The 18,507-nt window shown below is 40.1% G+C and overlaps 1 protein-coding gene across 2 annotated transcripts; it reads right to left on the reverse strand.

Moving 5' to 3' along the window:
• Nucleotides 1-305: 305 nt before the first annotated feature.
• On the reverse strand, nt 306-15,024 carry tmem168a (transmembrane protein 168a). 2 transcript variants are annotated; one of them, XM_040035748.1, is made up of 6 exons: nt 14,908-15,024; nt 12,640-13,606; nt 12,264-12,539; nt 10,788-10,930; nt 4,983-5,260; nt 306-2,537 (listed from the first exon to the last, which is right to left on the reverse strand). In XM_040035748.1, the coding sequence occupies exons 2-6, from the start codon at nt 13,465-13,467 to the stop codon at nt 1,987-1,989; spliced, it is 2,076 nt and encodes a 691-aa protein (XP_039891682.1). In that variant the 5' UTR covers nt 13,468-13,606; nt 14,908-15,024; the 3' UTR covers nt 306-1,986. The 2 variants fall into 2 exon arrangements, with proteins under 2 accessions (XP_039891682.1, XP_039891683.1); XM_040035749.1 differs by lacking the exon at nt 14,908-15,024 and adding an exon at nt 14,341-14,879.
• Between the last annotated feature and the right edge of the window lie 3,483 nt (nt 15,025-18,507).

Below are 18,507 nucleotides of genomic sequence, written 5' to 3' on the forward strand. Positions count from 1 at the left end.
ACTAACTGAGGTGAAAGCTCAGAGAAAATCCCTCAGAGATAGTATGTCATGGATTGTTTCATTTCTCTCCAGCTAATAATGTTAATATTTGCCAGGCAATACTAGAATTTCCAGAGTGCAGGGTCTCTATTTACTCTGTCTGTTAAGCCAGCTACGTTAAATAAAACTGTCTGATATCAGCATGTCTAACTCTCGCCTTCCTCTTCTCATCTATTATTTTCCCCCCTTCTGTTTGAATTTCATCAAACTGATCCTCTCTCTATACTTCTCAGCCCTTTCAAACTCCTCAACATCATCAGACAGCATTCTTTTATCAGTTTATTATTCAAGTTTACTGCAACTCCGACATTATCTGACATGAGAGGCGCAATAATGCAACTCAACCTCATCAGAAACAAGGCAGGCAGCATGCCACGCACTTCAGGAATGTGTGAGACAGAAAGGTACAAATCAGCATGTAAAGAATGGTCACAATGGCTTTTGGAGTTCAGTGCAGAAATGCATAGCAATGACAGTTTCTTCATGCTTTGGCGCATTGCCTTATGAAGCACTGCTTCACAGCATGGCTAACACAAATGCCTAGAAAACTTGAATGGGTTTGTATAGAGCAGATGACTTCTTCAATTTCCATTGATCTGTGTAAACAAACAGGATGAGGACAGGGCCATTGTGTGGCGATAATATGCTGTCTCACAGCCAATGCATATTCCTTTGTTCAGTGCAGAGATAGCTGCACATTTGAATACTTCAATAATAATCAGGAAAGAATCCCACAACAAGAGTGGCAGCTTGGCATCGTGGTTAGACCTCTCTACATTATAACCAACGGTGTCACCAAGTTCAGCCTCGCAATGGCTTTTTTGCCGTCCATCCTGCCAGGTAAAAGGCTTTAGAAAGAGAGCTCCATCAGTTCACAGAGTTTATGTAAAAGGAAGGCGAGGATCCACATCAGAGCCTGTATATAAAAGATGGACTTTTCTTCTTTATCTAGATGGTGAAGACAAAAGGGAAGAGCACATCATGACTCTTCTGGGTTTTTTTTTTTTTTTTTTAATGGTATCTCATAAAAATCTATGAGAAAATAGCCCTTCCTTGTTCCATGACCTCAGTAAACACTTTCTTGCTGAGCTCCCATTTCTTGGTCTAAATCACCAGAAACTCAACAGAAGTGTAGGCTTCACATCCAGATGTCAGTAACCACTGTGTGTTTATGTCCATCTTTTATAAGCAGTCTACAGCCTATTTAGTGTAGATAACATAAAAAAAAAAATAAGACTCAATATTATAAATGATTAGAAATTTATCTTTAAGGCACTTTATCATACATAAAATGGCCCAGCGTAACAAAAGAAAAATGTGAAAACCCTTCCAAAGATACAGAAACCATATTCAAAGTTTTTGTATGCAATTAATAAAAGAGACAATAAAATAAGATAACAATTAAAATAAGCATAAAGTAAGAAAAGTGCCAAGTAAGATGAGAGTTTTCTGTTCTTAGACCTCGTCCTAATTAATTAAACCACAATCATACCTCAGTACTCTTTATTTCAATTTAATTTACTGGGATTGTCTTGAATCACTGCATATAAACATCTTTCAAAAATAAATGTAAGGAATCTGGTGCTGACTGAAGGCCAACCTTTATATCATTTATAGTATTTTAGACTAAAATAAAATATGATTGTATAGATATTATAACTGGTATGCAGCACAAGTTATTTTATTTTTTTTTATACAAACATCTTATACCCAGCTGCTACATCCTGATTCAAAATTGAACTGGTTAATTCATGAAAGGCCCAACTCCACAATTCCAAATTTCAAGTCCAAAACTAGAAACTAAATTTGCATCATACTTTGGGATTTGTAAAGCAAGAACTGGCAAAAACAATAAAAATGCTCCCCTGTAACAAGACAAAAAAGTTTCTTGGAGTTGGACCCTTTATGAATTTACTGATTCAGCTATCTGACAACTTCCCCTTTTATCTATGAGTGCACCAGTTTAATGCCTTGCCCGGTGTCCAAAACAGCCGGTGGGAACCAGGCTAGTTTACACCTCCTGAAGCAGCGCAGACATGTGCTACATAACCAAAACAGGTGAAGGCCACAGCACCAGTTGGACAGGTGCACCATGGGGTATGTAGCCTTAGGAAAGTGGGTCTTCCAGTGCTTGGCTACATCACTTCCAGTGGGAAGATGGAGTGTGTAGTCGCTCCAGCGTTTGGACACACTGTAGACAGCTTTCATGGTCCGCCCTTTTTCAGACCACTGGGTGTCACTGGCTGGGTTGCAGTTGAACTCCACCCACTCAGAAGTGAATTCCCCGAGCAAGGGGATATCTCCAGCCTCGGGGTCCACCATGGTGGCTGACAGCTCAGCCCCCTGCACGGCTACATAAATGCCCTCCACCCTGCGCACTTCCTTGACCCAAGGGAGGGAGTATTCGGTGTCCAGGACCACAATGAGACGGGAACAGTGGCCGGCGTTCTTCTCCTTCCACAGCTCCAGCAACTGGGCCAGATGGAAACTCTCACCTCCTACAGTTACAGGAGATTAGATAGTAAGAAGGAGAAAGAAAGAACAGCGCGTACTGGGAATCTATCCTATGACTAGTTTGATTTACCAAACTCTCTGAGAGAGAAACAGTGAAGGTCAGCGAGCTACTATTCACTTAGTTCCATGTTCAAGGACAATTCATTGGGACATATGGCCATAGATGGACATGGCAGCTTGGCAGGGATCGAACCTGTCAACTATTACTCAAGGGACTGTCTTTAAAATCCCCTGTCATCCCGGCAACAGACACAACGACAAAAACAACCTTAATAGACTGTATATTTATATTTAGTATATTTTGGCAGAGAACAAACATTGAAGGTCTGTTGCCAAATTATTTCTGTTATTCCTAACATCAGTGCTAGGTAAGTAAATAAATAAATAAATGAGGCTGAGAAAAATAAAATGAAATCCATTTATGGATACAAAGCAGCTTTGCCACATACTGCTTTATATTTAGAAGGGAAAATGGGCTTTTATTCACATATCTAAAACATCAAGCATGAGCCAATTTGGAGAATCTGCTGCACAGCTAAATTTGTATATATGCATCCAGTGTCATCAACAGAGAACTTCCAGACTATTTTGAGGAATCCCAGTGTGGACAACACTGCATCAGTGGGTCGTAATAACCAGAGGGATCCTTTATTTGATTTGAATTTCAGTCGAAGCAACCCCACTTTTTCAAAAATGTCTCCAGTTATCCCCTGAGCATGCCACTGAAAACGACCCTTCAGGATTGTGACTCAGGGGAAGTGATTATGCTTTCGGTGGGGATTTTTTTTCCCTCTTTTTTTACTATTTGCAGCAGCACGCAGAGATAATACGTCAAGTAATCTCTGAAGAGGAGCTGGAGCTGACACTGTGTTGACCTGCTGTGATTCTCATTTCTGCTGAGGGAACGCTCATGTCACAGTAGACTCTCTGTAACTTTCACAGAATCGTCTCTACTGGAGCCAAACTTCTGTGCCGAGTCCTTCATAGCAATTTCAACTCTTTACGCTTGCTTGTCTGATTCCTTGCAAATCAGTCTGTTTGACTGAGAGAATGGGAAAATGAAAGGAATGGAAATTAGACTGTAATGCAAATGAGACTGCAGTCAGAATACAATATCTACCTAATGCTATCTGAAACAACAGCTCTGTAGTCACTTCTACTTCTGTGTTGATTTTTTTTCCTGTATTTTAACTGATTTACATCTTCGTCAATTATGTGTGCTTAGATGTTAAAACTGCCCGACAGCTTTGAAGAGAGAAAGCTGATATGCAACTTATGATGCACCTAAAATTTGATTTGTGAGGACTGAATGTGTCAAGTTTAATCTTCTCTCAGTTTCCAAAAAAGGAAATAAACAGCAGAGATGTCTGAGAAGGCCAAAACAAGCGATTCTTTTGTTCTACAAAAAGCTTCAAGTTAATGTGCAAACCATTTGATCTCATCTAATTTAATGAATTAATAGAGTCTGAACATGTAATGTTTAATAATAAATCAGAATATCTACAAAGAAAGGATCGTTCTCTCTTGAAATGTTGACCTAGGAATTCTCCTATATAACATGGTGGATCCCAACGTTTTTCTTAATTCATATTAGTCTCTTCTGGATCACACTTATAGCTAGCTGTTCAGATGCCATGCTTGCTTGGTAACTAATCAGTAAATCTTCTGTAACAACTCCCAAAAGCTCATCTTCTCATGCTCCTATATCTTGTGGGGTTCCCCATGGGTCTATTTTGGGTCCCCTTTATATATCATTAGCACAGTAGCCCTTGAGCAAAAACACTGAGCTAGTTTTCACTGCTACCTGCCACTTGAGGTCTTGTCTGACTGAAGCTAGGAACTGGATGTCCAAAAACTTTCTAAAAGATTTACTGAACGACTATAAAACTGAAATAATTATAACTTCACCCACCTCCCCCACCTAGCACTAGCAACATCCTTGGACTTTCATTTAGTCTGAGTCATCAGAAAAAGATGTCTTCAGAGAAGCTTGCAACCTAGGGGTAAACGCAGACTCCATGTTCTTTTGATAGATATCAAGCTGCCTAACTCTCTCCAGTTTCTTTCTCAGTTTTTAAATGTTCATTTATCAGTAATTATGAATTCTGATACCAATATATCTGAAAATAGCCAAATATATCAGTGCTCCGATGCATTGGGACTCTGGATATATTGGTTAGGCTCTATTAATTATGTATTCTCTTTGCTGAATGGTGTTTAAATATCCCCTGGATTTATATACTGAAATATCTGTAGTTGTAGCTGGTGAAGTTGAAGCTGTATACTTACGTGGATGCATTCTTTTTATTTGCCTCACTAGTACATTTAGGAATTAAATGAATGCGAATGGACTATGAAGTATGACCACTCTCCAAGACTTAAAAACATTGAAAAATAAAGCAATGACAACATGGATCTGTGGCCTTCACCTGACAGAGCCCAGGAGCCGGAGCCTTTGTGCGTGTGCCCACTGTAGAATATCAAATAGGTGTCATGTCGTGGTCCGTCTGCCGTACGAAGCTCCAGAAAGTTGCGCAACTTTGTAAGTACAGCCTCCAGGGTGACACCGCTAGTAGAGTAGTCACAGCCGAATGTCTGAATCATGTGGTGGGAGAAGAGGCGCTGGATGTTGTTCAGCATGCCTGTGGAGCGCAGATTCAATAGCTCCACCTGCTCAGGTGGTAAGAGAGTGGGCTGGCCACCAGCGCTGGGTGAAAGAGAAAGATGAAAGGCTGTGAGAAAAGACTTGTTGATGTTTATCTTTTTTATCTACTCAGAGGGAGGCTCAAGTTAGGTGGCTTGTCAGCAGAAGGGGAGGGTGGTGGGGGGTGGTGTGTATTTATTTATTTATCTACTTTCTGAGTGAGAAGTTGATAGATTGACATACCAGGGTGGAGTAGCTGTCTCCCTCGTTGGGGAGAGAGGAGACAGAGAAGAGAGGATAAGAGGAGATGGGGGAATAGGAGATGCAAAAAGTACCAGCGAGGGATCGCTACTGGAGGAAATGACATTAGCCTCAGGGATGAGAAGGAAATAAAGAATGAAAGCAAATAAAAAAGTAGCAAAAAATGAGATGGTACAAAGGAGAACAGAGTAGGATGACAAAAACAGGTTAAATATATACTCATACTCAATTTATAAAAGCACCATTCTTACTCTTAAGGGCGATTTTCCAAACACAATTTCATAACACGTTATTAACTAGGGATTAAATCAATATCAAATAAGTCATATCACTCCCTCTGCCATGTGATTACTAATTCGCTCCTGCCAAGCATGTTTTCACTGAATCATGAAAGAGCTCTGAACAGGTTCCCCCACGAATATGACTTACCAGAGTAATTATAAATAAAGTGACCAAAGTTGCTTCCCTAAATGAAGGAGTTTGTTCACACGTAGGGGGAGATTGAAGGGGCAGATTGGCACAGACGCTGTGCCGTTCTGTTGTTGTGAAGTGAGAGCGAAACTAACAATTTACTGGAGTATCTACTTTCCTACCCTCACTTACAACCATAAGGTCTGGGTAGTGAAACAAAGAGATTGTGGATGTAAGAGGTGGAAATGAGCTTCCTCCATACCTCAAGGGGGCCACAGGGAAGAAGCAGGACACATGGATCATTTCTTGGCTTGCTTGGGAATACGTCTGTGTTGTCTCAGAAGACGTATAGGATGTGGCTGCAGGTGGGGTCTCTGCCCCAGATAATTGGCAGAAAATGGGTGGATAGATGGACCAGAATACCATACTGGTAGACGGATATCTTGCAGTGTAATTTCATAGGATCTCTCTATTGTATATCAATATTGTGGGCAGCTTATTGCACTACTTTTGTTACTAGCACTGTTAAATGCAGTACAACATACATTATTTTTATTTCCATTGGAGAAAATAATTTTTTCATAACAAATTTATTTGGAAAATCATTGTGTCTTTTTGGAGGATTCCATGTGTATACCTACGGACGAGGTAATTTTATAAAAGTGAGAGTGGATACAGGTTACAGAAAGTAAGCTGTGAAACACAGAGAAAGAATCCATATACCTATGAAACAGCTTTCTACAGTGTCTGCGGGCTCGAAGTTATTCGAAAAGTCATAAGTCATTCTTGCAAACACCTGCATACATCAGCCATCATATTATGCCGCGTGCCCACGCTTTCCCCTTTAACCTGCCAAGGGGAAGTTTATCGAATAAACGCCTGAAGAGTGATGCTTTTGTTTTTACAGCTATGAGACAAATAAATGGATGTTATCGGTTGACAGCGAGGCAGTACTCCTGTCTTCAAAGGAAGTTCGATGAACAATTACCTTAATGATGATAACAATTGAGGCTAGCTATAAAAAACACACTGCACCTGATCAGAAAATGCAGAAAATGCAACCTGAGAATGACTTTGTGAGCTCATCATTTCCCCCAAACCCATCTAATCTTTTTAGATCTCATGACGCCCAGGAGAGTAAGGGCCTGTGGTTTGAGATTCCAACCACATCTTCCCCTGTGACACTCTCTCTTTCATCCTTAAAAAAATCCAATCCTTTCCTCCGTAGCCCTTTCACAGCTTCACCTCTCCCTCCCCTTTCTTTGCTATCTCTGTCCATTTTTTTCCCTTTTAACCACCACCTTCTTTCAAAGTTAACAACATCACCCCTCCTCTTTTGTTTATCTTCCTGTTGTTTCACCATCGCTGTTGTTGCATGTGTGCCTCGGCTTTTCACCCATATCTCGGTAATCTCCCAGAGGGAATCTTGTCATTGTGAAAACATGATCTGCAGCCATCAAACAGTCGATTATACTCTGCTGCATTCTCATCATGCTCCAAGTCCTCCCTATGGATCCTGCACATGCGGCCTTGCATACAGAGCATCTAAGACTCCAATACGACATGGGCCAGCATTCAAAATCTCCTAGACCGTTAGACTCTACTAAGATTGATATCCCATTTAACCGAAAAAGCTAACTTTTAACTAAAAGGTTCAATAATTCAATAATTACATAAGAAAAAAAAAAAAAACCAAACAGGATGGCTGAAGAGCTCTTAAATGTGGAAACATTTATAACTGATGGCTAGCTTTTGGTGTTTAAGATGATGAGGCATGGCGGCATCTTCAAAAATAAAGTGATTAAGAAAAAAAATGCATGGTCAACAGAGTGGGCTGTGGTGGAAACATCAGATGCGGCTAACAGCAAACGGGTGCATCTGAATAACTTGGTATGCTGAGGAGGGATCGGTGGAATGATCCCTCAAGGGCCCAAGCATTAGCGCTATGTTTATGCAGTTATTGGCCTATTTATCCCATTGGTTTTTTGTTAAGTGAGGAGAACGTTCGGAAGAATGATCATGTTTACCACTCCTGGTGAGAGTGGTAAAGGCTTTGACATCGGCTGAGTGCGTCTGAATGTGGGAATGCTCCATCGCTGCATTTTGCTCGGGTTTACTGTACATGCAGTACGTGGAGATTAGTTGAGTATGCTGAGCATAGCTTTGCTTACAGCTTCTGGCAGTTAAGGAGAAGCTGCCAGGTATGTTCTCAGTGTGTGATGTCATTTGAAACCCAAAGTTCACACAAGTCTTTATGCTGTCATGTAGAAAACAGCTTGTAAAACACCATTTAGCAGTAATAACTTGAACTAATGTTTTTCTGTACGATTTTATCACTCTCTCATATCGTTGTGGAGGACGTTTACTGCTGTGCTTGGTATCACTGTCCTGTTGCGTGATCCAATATATGCCAAGCTTTAACTGTTGGACACATTTGCTCACATTTGTTTCCAGCATGCTCTGATAATACACAGGACTTCAAAGTGACTGTACAGCAATTATTATTTGATCAGCAACAATCATATTTTTTTTGAGTGTTTATAGGAAAAACAAGCAGATCAGTCCAAGTTTCTAGTTGACGATTCTCATTTGTAACAGTTTGATTGTATTTTTTTTAACTTTCAGCTGAAATTGAAAAAAATATATATATATATATATATATATATATATATATATATATATATATATTATTTATTAGGGGTGCAACGATACACAAAATTCCCGGTTCGGTTCGGTACTTTGGTGTCACGGTTCGATATTTTTTCGATACAAAAAAAATGTTCATGCCTTTTTAATTTGTCATTTATTAAAATTATAAATATATATTTTAACTCAAAAGTACAGTTTTTAAATTTAACCCTAACCCTTGTGCGTGTTTTTTATTTTGACAGCGAATGCACACCTGCGGACCACTTATGTGCAGCCCTGGTTATTTAGCTCGTCATATTGCAGCCACAGAAATTCTTTTGTCCATGAAACCATAAAGCTGCACTTTCTTTTTGCCTTATAGTCTGATTTGTCATAACTTCTCCGTTTTGTGGTAAGCTTTTCTTTGGCTGTCACTTCTTCACCCTGACCTGTCTTATTTGGCTCAGCAGAACTAAAATATATATCTGTCTGTGAAGGTTCTCAGTCATCCAGGTCATCCTAGTCAAATATATATCCTGCTGCTTTTACACACGCACTCACATAAGCTCAGCGATTCTCTGCGCGATCAACCTCTCATATGTTTAAGCTTGCTGCGGGAGATTTCACTTGTCATGTTTGCATAGTAAGCTAACGATTAATAAGACGATGTCAGAGGAATTGGTGCGCAAATTATCATCACTCACAGATCAGTGCTGTCGCTCTCTATACACAGTTCACACGATTGCAAAGTGAAAGCAAAAAACAAGCGCAAATTCAAACGCGATTTCAATATGTCACATATTGACAGTGGCTCACCGATGCCAATGACATAATTACCCAGCTACATTTCTGAAAGAATGCAAAAGCATTGACATATATTTTTCCTTCCTACAATAGCCCAACGGGCAGGGCAGAGATAGATTTTGGTAGCCCAACTGAAAAAAATCACTAGCCCCAGGACATCGGGCTAGCGATATTGCAAGCCCTGTATCTGATTGAGGAATCACTCGTCTTTGGAAAAGAGAGTTTATTACAGAGAAATGTCTCTTTCCAAAATAAAAGCTATACTATCCGCTTCTTCTGGGCTATATTCTCAGCAGCATATTAAACATATAAGGAGAATCATGTGCTAACAGCTGTCTAAATGACTCGGCTAAAGTTAGTAGCATGCTTGTTGTTTTTGTCTTTGCACTAGGATGATGTCGGCGTAAATGTGCAGTCATATTCGTTGTGTTCCCACTAGTGCTTTCAGGTTAATCTCGTTGAAATGACCTTAACGCCACAACACGGCAAATCTCCGTTAACGAGCTACCGCCAATCGCCCCGTGCATGGGGCTAGACGGCCAACACGTTAACGAGCTAACTGCGCTAACACACTAGTTCCCACCCATGTAATTGAGCATTGCATGGCACATCCAACATACTGTTTTACTTTAGTCCATGACTTGCTTACCTTCAGGGTCATACGTCACATGAAAACCAAAATAATTCCAAACGCCAGATCTGAATGAGGGTGGGGGAGGTGCCCTGCACTCTTCCTTCTGTCTATGCTGTCTGTGTTGAGCGCTCAGTGGATCTGCGCTCGACAGTGCAGCCTAGGCGGAGTAGTCGAACGCAGATTCACTGAGCGCTCCACTCAGACAGCATCGTCAGAAGAAAAGTTGATAAAATAAATTACAAATGTTGTATTGTTCGATACATATGCGTACCGAACCGAAAGCACTGTATCGAACGGTTCAATATCGATACGAATATCGTTGCACCCCTAATATATATATATATATACACACACACACACACACATATATTGTTATTGTTATAGATTTAACCCTGTAAAGTGGATCATATCTGATACATAAGTTTTGAGACCTCTACATCGCAAGTGTGATTTTTTTTCCTGAAAAACTTGTATACAGATGCAGTGCTACTGTGGGCAACAAATTGAACAAAAATGGTGTCAGAAGGCTCAATAAACACTCCAGTTTCAAAAATTTAATTTCCTAGGGATTATTTCATGGTTCAGGCTTTACAGAGTTAAGAGGTGTTATTGCCAGCTTTTTGTTCCCGTATGTAAAACCAATGTGAATGTCCTGAAACACTGATTTTCACGTGTTGATGGGAATAAAAGGGACATTTACAGATTCATTTCTGGGCTTTAAAAACGTGATTTGGGCATTCTGTTTACATTTTGTTGTTTTTCTCAAGTAACAAATAAATTTTTTAGCCCCCAAACCAAACCATCCACAACAGAGGATATTCCCAATCAAAACAGTCTAACTGAAGGGTGTACCTGCAGTAAGTGGTAGGTACAACCAGGGCGTAGCCAACACAAGTTCCTCCCAGGCAGCCGCCCAGCTCGTGGAACAAACCATGCGCCAGAGACTCGAGAGGCAGCACCACCAGCAAAGCACTGAGAAAGAGACCGTTGGAGGGCTGCAAAAAGCCAAAGAATCAGAGTCACTTTCATTCAACATTTACAGCTTGTACCGGCGGTAATCAGACTCACTTAATTGGTGTTGACACTCGGCAAGACAGTTACACAACATGGTACTGACACTGTGCTATTATCGCAGGACAAAACATGACAGGACCTAACTAAATGGATACACAGTGTTGTGAAAGACACTAGAATAAACATACTTCACAAATGTCAATCCAAAGCAGAATAATTACTGCAGCATTTGAGCTTGTATTTTAGGGTAGCCTCTTCCAGAGCCTAAAATAGCAGCAGTAAAACCACAGAAATCACAATACAGTACGAAAGCCGTCTTTGCTATCATCATTCTCGGCTGATGATCAATTTGCCCAAAGCTGTGGAAGTGGTGGGTTTCTTATGAGAGCTTGGCACTAAGTTATGCATTCAAAAGCTGCCTTCTGAATAGGGAAATCACTCTTATACAGTTTCACAAAAGCAATATTCTGCTTTTCATTCATTCCACACTTTGAAATGCATTACCACACTGACTTTGATAAAAGGAAATTATAATACATGCAATGTATACACACACACACACACACACACACACACACACACACACACGTAGGCAAAATCTTTTTTTGGGTGGATCTCACATGTAAGCTCTTCAGAAAGTACTGAATCCAACATAATGCTACCAACTATAGCTGTAAACATAAATATTCGATTGGCTTTCTTAATATTTGTTGTTTCACAAAGGCTTGCTGATTCTACAACGGACTGCATTAATCTTCCAGTTATGTTTTCTGTGTGCAATACAAAATTTCACAGCCGTAAAACATCAAAACACACAAAAGCTAAACACTAGCTTTCTTCCACCTTCTCAGGCAAATTTGAAACTGACATCAACAATGTGCACATCCCAAATTAGAACTTGGGCCCATGAGAATCTTACAAGGTAAATGTCTAATAGGGCTAAATAAGTTATTGCTGCTCTTTATGCAAGCAGATAAGGATATTAAAGTACTAATTAAATTGGTTTCGCATGAGAGCAGAAGTCCCTGAGTTTGGGGAGCAACTATTAACTACACACTGCCACTAGAATGCTTCCACACAGTATCCAACATGGGTATTATATGTTTATAGAGGCCTTTTCACGACTACCAAAGTGCAAATGATTAAAAAGAGTGCCTAAGACCAACATAACCTTGGACCTCAGCAATATAACAAGAGTAGGATAATGCTTTCTATGCTATGGCAGTTTTCATAGAAAATCAAACAGAACAATCCAACCCTGCTTTGCAGATTTAAACATTTTTGTCTTATCTACTTTTCATTCATGGGTCTTACCTGCCAGGACACAGCCCCGAGTATCACTGTTGACAACAAACTAAAGAACACCAGTCGCTCTGAGATGAGGCAGAAATGTCGGATGCCTCGGGAGGCCATGACCTGGTCCAGACTCCGGCTACTCGACCGCTGGGCGCGCCAAGCCTTCTGACAGTCACTCAGCTTAGTGTGAAAGCCCCAGATTGTGATCAGCAAAATGATGTGGCAGATGGACCAGAAAAGACCAAACAGACAGAAACCTGGGATGACCAGATACCACAGGTCCAAGTAACCAAGCTATGAAAGACAAAACAAAAGTTTAAATAAAAAAAATAATGAAAATATATTTAATATATTTATAAATATATCAATATTTGTAATATAGCTATAAGTGTACCTTTAAAGCAGCAAGGACAAAGAAGGCTATCTCAGTCAGACTCAGAGGAAACAAGGACAGCTTCCTCCACACCTTCCCCATGGAGAGCACTGGCATCCAGCGCTCCGTGGGGCCTAACCCACTGAAGTACACATCCAACACAGGCTCACAGAGCAGCCTGCCCAGGTAGCAGCCTAAGGCATAAGGGTTGGCATTAATGCCTAAGGCCTGGAAAAACACAAGAGAAGTAACCAAGGCAAAACTGATCAAATTGGCCAAAGCTAGGAGGGATTTCATCCTCAAGTCCACAATGAGAGCACCGAGGGCCACTACCAAGCCTATTATGGCCACTGACTTGTGAAGAAGCATGGTAGTGCTTGCAATACCAAATCCTAGAAGCTCCAGTAACTCTACTGATGTTAGCAAGGTGGATTTGTAGCAGATGGAGCTGCATATTCGCTCAGTTAGGGCCCATACTGCTTTCATAACTACACTGGCTAGGAGGAGATAGTTTGCGACCAGTTCTTTGACATTTGAATCCAAGGTGGGGCTGTTGAGGAAACACAAAAGTCCAAGGAGAAAGCCGAACCACAAATGGAATAAGCTCTGGCTGGCGTTTTCCATAGCAAAGTAGTAATGGAGGATACTGGCAATTCCCAGGACAAAGAGGCCCAGGATGAAGATAACCAGAATCATGGGTTCCCTTGTCACCTCCCAGCGTACGTACATGCCAACACAGACTGCCACAAGGAGATTGAAGCTGGACAGGTAACCCAGACAATGCACTGATTTAAACACGTCCACCTCCTTTGGTGCACTGACTGTCAGCTCCTCTTCCTCCCGAGCCATGGCTGACGTGGATGTTCTTATTCAAAAGCAGTTTAACTATCAAATAATTAATTTCCTCCAGCCACCTTCTTTATACTTCCACAGAGGTTTGCCACATGGAGGATGGTGCCTCTTGATGACTTTCAGCAAAAATCAACCCCTGCGTGGAAAAAAAAAAAAGAAACAGTGTGAGTGCATTATACGGTACATTCGTCACATAGTCCAAACTTATGTACAAAAGGCAGGCACTTTAGTGGTTCCCCATGCAGAGACTATCTGGGCGGCGCGCCCTGGCATATTAGTTGCGCAAGAAATATTTTAGCGACTAATTTTTGCAAATTTTTAATTACTTTTTTTTTTTTTTTTTACATCAGTGACTTTAACGCCATTCACAATTCCCAGTTGACAATCACTGCTAACCAGCTAACCCAGGCCCCTACATTCCCCAACGGCTTGCTTGTCCCACACTCTGGTGAAATCAGTCCTTCCTCTGCTTTTCCCCTGTGATCCGGAGAGCCACTCTAACCAGAACCTGCAGCAATGTGGAAGACTTGTAAGGGATGCAAAGTAGGACTAGAACTAATGTCACCAGCTACAGTACATGACAGCGGTCCCTTCACCTGCCCCAAACAGAGTCTGTGGGAAACACTGCACTTTAAATGTATACAAATCTTAATCATTAATCAGGACTATCAGGGAGACAGGCAGGCAGAAAGAATTATCAAACCATTACTGATCTGTGGTCTGATCCATAGCTGTCCAGAATTAAATCTAGAAGACCTATGCAACTTAACTTCAATTTCAATGGTCACAATGACTGCAGAAATATTCTGTATACAATCATTGATAAAATCCCATTAATGCTGTTTACTCGTATTATATTTCGATCACTACCTTCGATCTTTGCTGTTGTGAAATTCTCTCACAGATTCTGGATTCTTTGACTTCCATGTGTCTCTCTTATAAATCCTTTGGAGTCATACATAAACGTCTTCAGTAACATCAAGGAACAACAGCGTTAATATCAAATAAACGGAGTCTGTATTGGTTTTGTACAGAAGAATGAGGAAATACTCTTTAGTCACAGCTAATTTGAGTGTAATTCTCCTTCCATCGGGATCACAATTTTCTATGCTAACACTCTTTAAAATGACAACATTTTGACAGCGGTTGATTACACAGTCGAGGTAAACTAATCAATTCGTATCCGTTTTCTACCCAAACAAACCCTTTAACTAACCAACTGACTAACAAACCAACTATAGCCTTGCTGTCAGTGAGTGACGATGTGGCACTATAGCAGACGGGAAGTTTTAACTTAGCCCTGCCTGCTCCCTCTTTGTAAACAGTAAACTAGTTTGCTAGTGCACAATTTAGTGCAGTGGCTAAAACTGCCAACACAACCACGAGCCTCCAAATATAAAACTGTATGTAATGTCTTTATCGTCAAATATTGCTTACATGTTGATTGTTTGGGTGAAATCATCCGTACTTCCGGGTTCTGTACTACGGCACCTCGCAAGTGTCGAAATGAACGTACCTTCGCTTTTCCCACAGAATTAATTGTGGCGAGGCATTTTTTAAGGTCGCTCTGAGCTTATGCATTAAATTAGTAAACAGACAAAACTAAACGGAACTAAAATTAAACAAATTAAATCTTCGTTAGCCTACTTTTCAAATATGTACGAAAGAACAAGGTCACATAAGGTCACTGATAGTTGTGGCAGCGTCCTTAAGTTGAAAACAAATACAAACACATGTTCTAAGTGTTGTGTAACGTGTGCATGTCACTACTAATTACACATACGCATATACTATATGCCCATTTAGCGGGGCTTTATTGTACTGTACAGTAGCTGGCACCATGTTCGTTATATCATGTTTGTTATATTTTTTCTCGGTCTGTTTTCTGATGCAAATATTATACAGGTACATTTGCGACAAGATGGCAGTGATGATGTATGGTTGATGTATGTGAGAGAAAGTGCTGCTTTGATCAGATGTTTACAGAAGGCACAACTGGGAACACACAGTGATTTAGCCCACTTGACTTATGCACACAGCCCTAGTATGATATAATGTATATGGCTGATAACAACCTTTAAATAGTGATTTAATGTTCGTTATTTTCTTTAATTTGAAATTTCTTTGACCTGAAAACTAGTGAACTCAAAATGATCATCATCCTAAAATGAAGAATCTGTAATCATTGTTAAATTGACAATCCTATGTCAGCTCTGAGGTTTTACATATCAGCACATGATCAAATCAACCTGATCCTTAGCAAATTCTAAAATTAGGTAAATATAGTCTCAGATGATCTACAAAACATGACATAAAACATGTAATTATTTACTTCACATATACTAAGTCAAATCCAGAAGCAGTGTGTGGAAAAATTAAAAACACTCCATGATCCTTGCTTGTAGAACAACTTTTAGCAGCAATAACTTCCAGTAATCGTTTTCTGTATTCCTTCATCACATTCACATATCACTGTGAAGGAATTTAGGCCAGCTCTCCTTTACAGTGCTGCTCTCCCTTGCTTCACGTTATTGAGGTTCGAATTCACCGATATATGGAGAAGTTCACGGACAGATCAATGACAGCAAGGTGCTCAGGTCCTATAGCTGCAAAACAATCCTAAATCATCAGCCCTCTACTACCGTGCTTATGAGTTATTGTGCAAATATGCTGTGTTTGGTTTTCTTTGAATGTGTTGCTGTGCATTAGGGTCAAAAACCTCCAATTTGGTCTCATCTGTCCAGAGGAGATTGTTCCAGAAGTCTTGTGGTTTGTTCAGATGTAACTTTGATTACCTAAGTCATGCAGTCATGTTCTTTACAGTTAACTAAAACTAAACTAAAAACAAAAACTAGATATGAAACAAAAAAAAAAATTGTTTGCTAAAATAAAAATAGAAAATTGAATGTCAAAAAATTAAGTAGAACTAACTGACCACCAAACTAAAATAAAATTAAAAAAAATGGAGAGGAAATATTAGTTTTACTATTAGCTACTTTGGCAAAATTTGGTTTTTCAGCTTACCTGATGAGGCTTTGATGAACATGTTTATTGGGACTTTGAATATCTACAAGACTGTGAGTCAACTGCTTTCAAAGGGTTTTATTCTAAGATTTGAACTGATTTTCCTAAATCTTGCCTCAGATCTTGCCCATCCCTACTATAATAATTAAACTAAAACTAAACATTTTCACGCAAACTGAAATGAGCAAATCCACTCCGGAAACCAATGAAAACTAAACTGAATTAAAAACAACTATAGTAACCCAGTTTTAAAGAGAAGTTTTTCTCCCGGCAAGCTTTCCAAATGATCTATGCTTGGTTGGTTTGTTTCTAATTGTACTTTTATAAACTTTGACATGTAACATGCTAAATGAGGTCTGCAGAATCTCAGATGTCACTCTTGGATTTTTTTTGTACTTTTTCCGAGCATTGCGCAGTTTGACCTTTGGGATGTCCACTCCATGGAAGATTGACAGCTGTCTCTAATGTTTTCCACTTATGCATAAATTCTCTTACTGTGGATGCAGTTCAAATTCCTTGACCTTATAACGTCTTGCCAAACTGATGGCCAGCAACATTTGGTTCTTTAAGATCATTGCTGATGTCTTTTCTTCTTGGCATTGTGGTAACACAGACCTGAATGCTCCAGACTAACAAAGGTTGATTTGATATTATTTCAACAGCTACATTAGTTTATATTATGTTCTGATAAATAAAATTTTAGAATTTAACAAGGGTTACTTTCTCTCTTCCATGACTGTAGATGTCGGGATGTGACCTGCCCTGTTAATACTGGCTACATTATTCACAGCAGAGTGTCTTTGTTCTAGTTATGAACCTCCTGGACAACATTACAAAGGGTTGACAGAGGCTTTTCTGTTCACTTGCATTGCTGTGAAAGGGAACAAAAGAAGCTGACTGATGCCAGTGCTTTTTACAACAATGTGGTGCCCTGGCTTTTGATAACCTGGAAATGTAGTATCTCTCTGGCACAAAGGTTGTAACAACCTGCTAGTCTGGTAAAAGCACATCAAAGATTGTGTCACAACCCGGCTCATAGGAAGTGACAAACAAATGGGAGACCACACACAGGCTTTTAAAGGCTGTAAGACATATTTAATGAAAATAAGGTAAAACAACTTAAAGACAATGTAGAGGACATAACAGCCATAACTGAAACTTCCAAATGAACAAAAGTGGTGCCAGACGGCAAGAGACAGAGCCAAAGCCAGCCACTACTGGTTCGGTCAAGGTGTCTTTAAACACTGGGACTGGCCTCTCAGGTGTGCTGCATCACTAATTGGGTCAGCTCCACCTACCTGCAAGAAACAGGTAAAAGAAAAAGCAAAACACAAGGCCAGCCCACTGGCCGTCACAATTGGAACTTGCACTATTAGTTGTAAAAACTAAAGTTATGTACACGTGCTCTGAGTTGTTCTTCATTCCTCGCAAAGATAAGCCAGCTACCCAAAGAAGTCTTCTGTTGATGACGACCAAGAGGTCATTAGTGCCCCTGCTAATTCAACCAGAAGCCATTTATTTCCGTGTGAAGAACAAGATAGGTAATAAAATGAAGGAATCGCCATATTTATTTAATTCAGAGCCTTGCATTCATTCATATTTAAATAATCTGATGATCAAATGATTTCCCCAAACTGTCATGGGTGTGCCGGCCGGGTATAATGATCCCCTTCTAAAAGGAAAGGCGGATCTGAAAAGCACTTGCTCATGAATAGTGCACCTATGTTATCACCTCTCTGGGGTTAAAGCGCTGCAAAATATTAAAAGAAAAACAAAAAACAGATACACATGCAGACAGTCGGGGCGGTAGAGAAGGTTATATTTAAAATGGGGAGGGTTAAATGTAGGTGGAGACGTGGAACTGAGAGAAAGGCAGAGGAGAGAGGGTAGAAAGGGATATAGGACACTAAAGGAGACAGGTTCTTCTGAATTATGCAAAGGCTACCTTCATTCTTATGTCAGACACACTTCCACCTGCACCAGCCACAGTCATGCAGCGACCCACACATAGAC

Source organism: Simochromis diagramma, unplaced genomic scaffold (assembly GCF_900408965.1).
Source record: "Simochromis diagramma unplaced genomic scaffold, fSimDia1.1 OVJJ01000816.1, whole genome shotgun sequence".
NCBI lineage: Eukaryota > Metazoa > Chordata > Actinopteri > Cichliformes > Cichlidae > Simochromis > Simochromis diagramma.

What these genes read in the sequence shown, in the direction of transcription:
- tmem168a (XM_040035748.1), bottom strand. Translation starts at nt 13,467, where the DNA reads ATGGCTCGGGAGGAAGAGGAGCTGACAGTCAGTGCACCAAAGGAGGTG. An exon ending in GTACCTACCACTTACTGCAG is followed by an intron (nt 5,261 to 10,787) that starts GTACACCCTTCA and finishes TCTTTCACCCAG; the next exon opens with CGCTGGTGGCCAGCCCACTC. An exon ending in CGGCTCCTGGGCTCTGTCAG is followed by an intron (nt 2,538 to 4,982) that starts GTGAAGGCCACA and finishes CTGTAACTGTAG; the next exon opens with GAGGTGAGAGTTTCCATCTG.